This window comes from Elephantulus edwardii, unplaced genomic scaffold (genome assembly GCF_000299155.1).
Source record: "Elephantulus edwardii isolate Elephantulus edwardi_28Jun2011 unplaced genomic scaffold, EleEdw1.0 scaffold00122, whole genome shotgun sequence".
NCBI classification, from domain to species: domain Eukaryota; kingdom Metazoa; phylum Chordata; class Mammalia; order Macroscelidea; family Macroscelididae; genus Elephantulus; species Elephantulus edwardii.
In genome coordinates this window covers 8,917,308-8,927,192 of record NW_006399872.1, presented here as the reverse complement: position 1 = coordinate 8,927,192, position 9,885 = coordinate 8,917,308, and the positions used below count along the sequence as shown (strand labels likewise).

The 9,885-nt window shown below is 36.7% G+C and overlaps 1 protein-coding gene across 1 annotated transcript in view; it reads left to right on the top strand.

The window, feature by feature from the left end:
• The window catches only part of MANBA (mannosidase, beta A, lysosomal), a 226,129-nt gene that overhangs the window by 126,375 nt on the left and 89,869 nt on the right, over positions 1–9,885 (top strand). Inside the window, exons 9-10 of the mRNA XM_006893092.1 lie at positions 4,129–4,246; positions 7,444–7,530. Of these exons, the coding sequence (XP_006893154.1) occupies positions 4,129–4,246; positions 7,444–7,530 (205 nt within the window). The remainder of the gene's footprint in view (positions 1–4,128; positions 4,247–7,443; positions 7,531–9,885) is intronic.

Here is a 9,885-nt window from a genome sequence, read left to right as displayed (position 1 = left end):
GCATAAGGATTTGAGTCTTAGAAGATCCCATTCATCTACTTTATCTTCTCCTGGTTGTAGAGTTCCTTGTTTTTCAATGCTGCATAGCATTCCATTGTGTGAATATACCAGAGCTTCTCTATCCATTCATTTGTTGATGGGTACTTGGGTTGTTTCCATTTAGAGTGTCGAGAAGCCAAACCAAAAGGAAGAGATGCTTAAATAAAAAAAATTAACCAAAATTTTCAAAGGGTGGCTCAAGAAGACAAAGTTGTATAATGAAATGTGCAAAGAGCTAGATTCAGAGAATAAAATGAGAAGAATTCAGTTGGAATTTTTCAAGCTGAACATTGTCACTGTGCCGAAAAGAATTGGTTGACCTTGAAAAATTTCAGCAAGTACCATATGACTAAGAGTCAGTGGTAAGAAAGGAAGGAGTTCGAGCTACGTTGAAGACACAGGCAGAAAAATAAGGCCCCAGGAATATTTGGGATATTGATTGATGGGTTTAAACTAACAGACACAACCCTGGACATGCTTACAAGTCTATGTTCTGCTGAAACTTGGAGGATAGCTGACTCATGACTGACTGGAATAGATCCATATTTGTTCTCATTCCCAAGAAAGGTGATTCAACAGATGTGGAAATTATTGAACCGTATTGTTAAGATCATATGCAGGCAGAATATTACAGAATATAAACAAATGGCGGAAACAGTACATCGAGAGAGAACTAGTAGAAGTTCAAGCTTGATATAGAAGAAGCTGTGTTTACAGGAATGTCATTGCTGATGTCAGATGGATCCTGGCTAAAAGCAGAGAATACCCGAAGAATGTCTTTCTGTGTTTTATTTCCTGTGTAAAGGTATTTGACTGTGTGGATCATAACAAGCTATGGCTAACACAGAGAAAAAATCAGAATCCCAGAACACTTAATTATGCTTGTACAAAATCTATATCTAGACCAAGAAGCTGTTTTTCAAATGGAACAAAACAACGCTGTACTCTTTAAAACCAGGAAAGATGGGCATCAGGGGTATGTCCTTTCTGCGTAATTATTTAATCTGTATGCTGAGCAAATGACTCCGTGAAGACGAATGTGAGATCAGAATTGGAGGAAGACTCATCACAACCTGCATTATGTAAATGGCACAACCTTGGTTGCTGAAAGTGAAGAATATCTGTAGCATTTTTTGCAGAAAATAAAAGACTACAGCCTTCAATATAGATTGCATCTCAAAACCAAGAAAACAAAGGTCCTTACCACAATATTATGATAGATGGAGAAAGGATTGAAATTGTCAATTATTTTGTCTTACTTGGATCCACAGTCAACACCCTTCATATCGGCATATAAGAAAATGTGTTGCTTTGAGCAAATCTGCTATCAGGGATCTCTCCAAAATACTGAAGAGAAAGGATGTCTGTTAGAAGACTAAATGTGCCTAATTTAGGCCATGGTTTTTTTCATTACTTGGATGAGAGCTGGACAATGAATAAGGTTGACAGAAGAATTAATACCTTTGAACGGTGATGTTGAGAAGAGTGCTGAATATCCCATGGACTTTCTAAAAGAATGAACAGGTATGTCTTGGAAAAGACGCAGCCAGGAGCCAAGGATGGCAAAATTTCATTCTCATACTTTGGATATGTTGCTAAGAGAGGCTATTTTTTGCAAAGGGACATGGAACAGCATACATGGAAGGGTAAAGGGTCAGCGAAAGATAGGAAGACCTTCATTTACGTGGTTTGACATAGGGATTGCAACAATGGTTTCAAGAGTGTCAGAGATGGTGAGAATGGTACAGAATAGGATGGGATTCAGGTCTTTTGTTCATAGGGTCACTGTTAGGCGATGGCAACTTGAAGGCACCTAACAACAGAAACATTGTCTAGTTTATCCTTTGCTGATTGAATGTGTTTTGGTTAAATATTATTATAATCTATGCCTTAGATTCTTGTTGTTGTTGTTGTTATGTACTAGTGAGTTGGAACCAACCCAAAGCTGACCTACAAGTGGATTTTCAGAAGGAATAAGTCACACAGGAGTAGATTGTTCATCTTTCTTTTGTGGAGCAGCTGGTAGATTTGAACCATGTGCCTTTGGGTTGGCAGTGTGGCTCCTTACCACTATTGGCCCCATTTTTTTTTCTTTGATGATCATTATAGTTTTAGTTTTATGCCTAGGTCTTTGACCATCTTGAGTTAATTTTTGTGTATGGTATGATTTGCTAATCTTGTTTCCATTTTCTGCTAATATCCTATTTTGCCAACACTATTTCTCTGTTGGCATAACCCATAGGGAGCTGCACTGTTAATCTAAAGGTGGCATCTCTTTGGTGGTTTGAATCCACCAGCTGCTCTGTGTGATAAAGATGAGCAGTCTTTTTCTGTGTTGATTTTACTGCTTCTAAATACCCACTGACAACTCATCTATGAATTGGTTCTGACTTGGCAGCAATGAGATTTGAGAGTTTTTGTTAAAGAAGCTATCTTTCCCCCACTTAATGGACTTCATCTCTTAGTCAAAGATCTGCTGTCTATCTGTGGTTAGACTTAATTCTGGGTTCTTAGTTCTGTATTATTGGTCTATGACTGTACCAGCACAAGGTTGTTTTGATTAAAGTGACTGTTTTACAAATCTACAGGTTTTGAGATGAAGAGATATAAGGTCTCCTAAATAATTTTTCTTCTTTACTTGTGCTATCCTTATCTGGGGTCTCTTTCCTTTCCATAGAAAATTGACAATTGCTTTTTCCATGTTTTGAATAATGATGATGGGATCTAAATTGGCATTTTATCTGTAGATAACTTTAATCATACCCACATTTTTACAATAATTACTCTTCTTGTCTATTAGTGTTGTATATCCTTCAATTTATGTAGATTTCCCTTAGGTTTATTTTTTTATTTTTTTTTGGTAGTAGGGTTTTGTAGATTTCTTGGTATTGTGTTGGTCTTTTGTATACCAGTTAGATTTATTCTTAAATATTTAATCTTTTGGCTATTGTGTCATTGTTTTCTTTATTTTTCTTTTCAGAGTGCTCTTTTTATTTAATACAAAGAAATTGGACTGATTTTTGTATGTTGATCTTGTAACCTGCCACTTTTCTGAATCGGTCATTAATCTTCAAGCTTTTTTTTAAAAAACAAAACAAAACACCACAACAAACACCTATAGTTTGAAATGGTTACATAAAATTGCCATATACTTTACTAGGGTTATAACTTTATTTTCGACAAGAATAATTATGAAACAAAACTTTAGCATTAAAAATGGCATAACGGTGCAACAAAGAATGAATGGAATCCCAAAATCTCTGTAGATGTTCATTGAAATGAAAAATAAACAACCTAAATTAAAAAAAAAATGGCATAACGTTGTTGTTGTTGTTATGTGCCGTCAAGTCGCTTGCGATTCATAGCAATCCTATGTACAACAGCCCTAAACTCTGCTTTGTCCTGTGCCAGTTGCACTGTCTTCGATACACCCATCTCGATTACCCCAGTCACTGAATCAATCCACCTCATAGAGGGTCTTCCTCTCCTGCGCAGTTCCTCCACCTTCCCAAGCATGACGTCGCTCTCCAAGGACTGATCCCACCTAACAACATGTCCAAAGTATGTCAGATGAAATCTCAGAATCCTTGCCTCCAAGGAGCCGCCTGTTTTAACCCTCTCCAGGATGAACCTCTTTTTTTTCTTAGAAGTCCATGGTATATTCAATACTCTTTTCTAGTACCACAGCTCAAAGGCATCAATTCTGCTTTTTACAGGCAAAATGATACTCAAAATTTAGAAAACAGAGAAATGATACCACTCAGTTTTTCTAAGTTTGTAATTCTAAGGTTGTGAACCTTCTAAAGGAGCCTATAAAAACCCATGTAATGTGCTAAAAATTATATCTCCCTTCACTTATCGCCATATTCATCATTATGAACCTGGTAACATTTCTCTCTTGCGATGGTGCAGACTCGAGGCTATCTACCTACTACCACTACTAGGGATTTTGAAATGTGTTTCTGCACTATCATGTACTTTCCCTGTTTATTACTATCCCCAAATTGTAAAATTAGGACTTTTTAAAAAAAATTTTCAGATTAGATAGTTTAAGTTGAAAGGTGTTTTGGTTTTTTTTTTCCTCTTTAGGTTACAACTCCTCTTGCACTCGACTGTGGATGCTAACATGAATGCTCTCCGGGTTTGGGGAGGAGGAATTTATGAGCAGGATGAATTCTATGAACTCTGTGATCAACTAGGAATAATGGTTAGTATAAGATAGTGTTTTACACATTGTTATGTTATTGTCATCTCAGTTTGATTTTTAGTGTTCACCATCTGTGATATCACTGATGACTTCTTTATTCAGATCCAGAAATGACAGGTGTTTTGCAAACCCAGAACAGAAGCACATTGTTGAGTATTGTTAAGTCAGAACTGACCCATAGCTGACCCTCCAGTGGGTTTTTCAGAGGCACTTAATTGCATGGGAGGAGATTGTCCATCGTTCTCCTGTGAAGCAGAGAACCATGTGCCTGTGGGATTGCAGTGCAGCTTCTTGCAGTTTACTAGGCCACCAGTGCTCTTTGTAAAAAGCATAAGCAATCGAATTAAAATGATGCAGCTTCTAATACTAGTTATATTTAAGTGCATGTTACCTACTTTATTCTTTGTGATGTGTATGTATGAATAAAAAAAGCAAATGAAATGTTTTTAAAAGTTTGCCTTCAAGGAGATCTAACAAAACCTACAGAAAAGAAAGACAGTAAAAGTAAGGAAAGAAAATACATACTTAGTGTTGTTAAATACCTTGAACTTGTCATTAGTGAGGATTAAGCAAAGGAAATATGTTATGGTTAAAAAATCTCAAGAGCTTCATAGAAAGTGGTATTTATCATGGAAATGCTGATGGTTCAGTAATGATATTATATAATGTTATTTGAATATCAGGTATTGTTTTAAGTGCTCTGTATAGAAAGTTTCCTTTTACTCTTAAGACTATCCTATAAGTTCCCATCATTTCCTGTTTTACAAAGAGGGAAATTGACTTATGAAGAGGATTATGAGTAACTTCCCTAAAGAGTTATTTATCCTAAAGAGTTATCCTAACTTTATCCTAAAGACGATTATGAATAACTTCCCTAAAACTACAGTTTTTAAATGGAATCAAGATTCTGACTCAGGTAGCCTGGTTCCAAATCTGTTCTCTTCCCTACTCCTCCAAATCTGTACTCTTAACCACTGCATTATTTTACTTCCCTATCCTTTCTGGCTGAGTTTACAAGAAGTGGGACACTATGGACATTATTGTCAATCTTATATGGATATTGGCTGATAGAAGATAGTGCCAGAGGAATGTCTGTGTTTCATAGACAATGCAAATGCATTTAACTCTATGGATCACAAAAAATTGTGCTTAATCTTGAGAATAATGGGAATCACAGGACACTTGGTTGTGCTTATGCAAAACCTATACTTGGAGCAGGAGGCATCAGAAAGAGCAAGGAAACACTGCATGGTTCAAAATCAGGAAAGGTGTACACCAGGGATGCAGCTGATCTCCATACCTTTTTTTTTAAAAAAAAACACCCCACATTATTTTAATGAATGTTTACAGAGAAGTTAGATTTTCATTCTTTCGTTGTTGCATATTTTATCACCCTCTCTTCCCCTTTCCCATTCTCTCTCTCTCTCTCTCTCTCTCTCTCTCTCTCTCTCTTTTTTAGTGTTCATTCAGTGTTGCATAATTACCTACCTTCCCTCTTGCCCCAAGTCCTCTTTGCAATGATATATCTCTTATTCTGGGCTGTTGTCCTATGTGTAATACCTAATCATATATTCCTTTTAAACAGCTCTTTCCTTCCCAATGCAATGGTCATTATCCACTCTTATCCATACCTTTTAAATCTATATGTGGAACAGATCATTTGGGAGGCTGGAATTTATGAGGAGGAATGTGGCATAAGAATTGGAGGAAGACTCATCAACAACCTGCATTATGCAAATGACATAACCTTGCTTGCTAAAACTTCAGGAGGACCTAAAGCATTTGTTGCAGAAGGTCAAGGACTGCAGCGTTCAGTATGGATTGAAGCTCAACATCAAGAGATTCTCATCATTGGGCCAATTGGCAGCATCATGATGGATGGAGAAGAAATTGAAATGTTAACAGGTAAATCTTGCTTGGCTCTACAGTCAACACTCTTGGTACCAGCAGCCAGGAAATTAAAAGACAAATTGCATTGGGAAAATTGCTATCAGGGACCTCTCTAGAGTACTGAAGAGTAATGATGTCAGTCTAGGGGCTAAGGTGCGCTGACCCAAGCTGTTGCCTTTGTAATTACTTGCTATGCATTGGAGCCAGACAGTGACTAAGAATGATAGAAGAATCGATGCCTTTTAATTGTGGTGCTGGAGAAGAGTATTGAATGCACCATGGACTGCTAAGAGAACAAATAGGTCTGTCGTGGAGAAGATGAAACCAGGCTGGTCTTTGGAGGCAAGGATTTTGAAACACCTTTCGGTATGTTGTCCTTCGAGAAGGACATCATGCTTGTAATGATGGAGGGACAGTGCAAGAGACGAAGACCCTGGATGATATGGATTCACTCGGTGACTGGGTTAAGGGGTGCAGGTGTGTTGGAGACAATGAAATTGGCTCAAGGTAAAGTAGGCTTCAGAGCTGTTGTACATAGGGTCACTGAGTCACAACGACTTGATAGCACATCATAACAACAACAAAAACAACGACAACATCCTTTATGGCAAGAAAAGTAACTCTTTTGTAAACAAAGTAAAAACCATGCATCTAAATGAAGTTTCTTGGCAGTCTAGTATATCCACTGTCAAGATTACCCAATAAACAAAGTAAGCACAGGCTTATATGTGTTTATATAGTAATCTGCAGTAAGCAATTTCCCATTTTTATATCACATCAAAGATTTTTTTTCTAAGAATGACTGTCATCTCTCTTACTACTAACCCCAAAGAACCTTCCTACAGAACCAAGGCCTCTTTTCAGAATTACAGTCCCTGACAGGATGGGGTAGAGGGGTCCTCAGTAAGCATGTTAACCACAGGCTTACTTCCTAATCTGTACATTTCATGTACTTTTCACTGTATCAAAGGAGTTTTGGTTTTGTTTTTTTAGAGAACATGGGAAAGTTTGTATCCTCCCTGACACAGTCATTTATTTAACTTAATTCTTTCTTTTTAGTTTGCCTCACATTTTCTTATCTAAGATTCCCTATAGTTTATGCCATTTTCAGAAGAAGTTGAGTCTACCTTGTAAAGGTCTCCTTCAGTGTCTCAGTGGGCAGAAGTTCTAAAAGGGGCATGACTCATCAGAAGAACTTGATTTTTTAATTTGTGTGTAAGATAGTTCCCAAAGTTCCAAACGAAGATTGTCTTTCTGTGTAATTAAAATTATGAAGATGATTTACTGCTTTTTGTTTTACCTGATAGATATGGCAGGATTTCATGTTTGCTTGTGCCCTTTATCCAACCGATCAGAGCTTCATGGATTCTGTCAGCGCAGAAGTTGGTTCCCAGGTATGTTTTACCAATCCAAGAAATAAAAGAACAAACTTATGTTTTAGCTTTGCTTTTTGTTAAATCATTCCATTTTTCCTGTTGCTCCTTATACTAATTCCTGTGACAAATCACACAGCCAGATAATCGACTTGTTAGGTGAATTCCACTTGGCTTCATAACTGTAACTTTGCCTGCATGCTGGTGGCTTCCACATTTATCATCTCTTCTTTTTTTCTTTTCTAAATGAATAGAATTTGTATCTAGTTGTAGAAATAATAGTGTCTCAAACTTTGAGTACATTCAAATCTAATTTATATTTCCTTCCAGAAACATGCTTTATTATAGCCTTCTTTTCCCCAGTAAAAGACAGCTTCACTCTGAATTGCTAAGGTAAAAAATGTGAAGTCCTTTCTTGATCCCTTGATTTCTTTTGCATTTCACACATACACTCTTACATCTATAAATATTGAAATGTAAGGAACTGGTTTTATCCTAGCTGTGACCACCAAAAAGGCCTAGAAATGATCCCCGACTTGGTAATACTGGTGTTAAGATTGTGGTACTTAAACAATCTTTCCCCTTATGAGGACGATGTCTTAGGTAAGTGACTGATTCCTACTTTGTGTGAGGAAATATAGAAGAAGATTCTGGATATAATGTATTTGAATGATTGTATGCAAATTTATTAAAAAAATCTTAATTAAAAAAAAAGATACTGGAACATTTGGGCCTATGTCTAACAGGGAAGCTATCAGAATTATGACAAAGGCACTTGAAATTCTGGTGAACAAAAGTAGTACAATTTGAGCTTTAATAAGGGTTCAGTGGATTGAAATCCACCAAGTGTTTTTTTAAATCACGGAGTTCATAATTACAGTATGTGTTTACGTATGTTGTTAGGTACTGTGAAGTCGACTCAGACTCAAACCAACCCTTCTTGTCTAACAAGGTAGAAACTTTTAATTCTGTGCCAGGCTTACATTCTGTGCTGAGCTTAAGCCCATTGTTGAAGTCACTGTGATTCTATGCCATTGAGAGTCTTCCTCTTTTTAGTTGACCCACTATTTTTCCCTGTATGATGCCTTCCTCTGAGGAGTGGGTCCGGCTGACAACATGCCTGAAGGATGTGAAACACTTCTGTGCCAGATTTGTTTCTTTTTTGGCCAGTTTGTAGTCCATTCAATACTTTGACAACACCACAGTTGAAGGATACCTAGGTGAAAAGTTATAGAGAAATGACGCAAGATGCAGTATCTCTGTGAGGAAGAGAAGCGCTCTGATTAGAAAGGAGCACATGGAGGGTGTCTGGCTTGGTAAAACGTTCTCTTTCTTGATCTGAGTCATGACCCACTATGACATTCACTATGGCAATTTGTTTTTTTGTAACTTGGTTTCGTTTTATAATAAAAGGTTTTGAAAAGTGAAAATATAATCATTCTCTTGCTGAAAAGCTTCTAGGGGCTTCCTGTTGCCCTCAGGAAAAGTTAAAGATCCTCATCGTTTATGATCCTTTGCCTACTCGGCTCTCCAGCCTCATTAAGCATCTGTCTCCTCCCTGCGCTCTATGTCTAAAGTACCTTCCTTATCACAGTTCCCTATGGATCTCCTCACTCATTTTCTTCTGGTTCCTTTTACCTTGAACTTAACTTTCTCTGGAACAGACCTCTCCATGTCTATAAATGTAGGGTAGGTTAGCTTTCATTTGTTCTTTGTGACACATAGTACACTTTGAATTTGTTGTTTAATTATTTATCATTCCTGAAAGACTGCAATTCCTCTGAGGACTAATGCTTATTTTTTTTGTTTCATTGTGTTTTATTCCCAGTACCTGGCTGAGTTATTCATTGTGTAGGTCAATAGGTGGATGTGTAAATAACTTAAAATACGAATTACAGTTCTATCATTTGTAAGCATTTCACTTTCATTTTTAATTTTCTTTTTCTCATGAAAATAATTAAAATATAACAGCCTTCAATTCTCTTATGTAAAATAAAAACAGGACCATTTCATGCAAAATCAATTAAAATTTTAAATTAAATCTTGCCTTAATGTTTTGAGTCAGATGGAAAGGTATGTCTTAATAGAGTTACTAAATCTTCTTGCCTCTCAGTATTTATGTTTCCATTTTCAAGGAACAAGCAAAATAAACATTTCAACAGTGTGGTAGAAGTGTCACATAGTTAATATCTTGATTATTTAATACTACTGTAGCAAAGATGCCAGAAGTGGTTGGTTTTAACAAACAGAAATCTATTTTGTTATCATTAAAGAGTCTAGATTCCTATTTTTAAGAAGTGCTTTGCTTATTCGTGGCTTCTTTCCATTCCAAATGAAGCTGGAGATTGCCTTTTCCATCTCATTGAAGAATGAAAT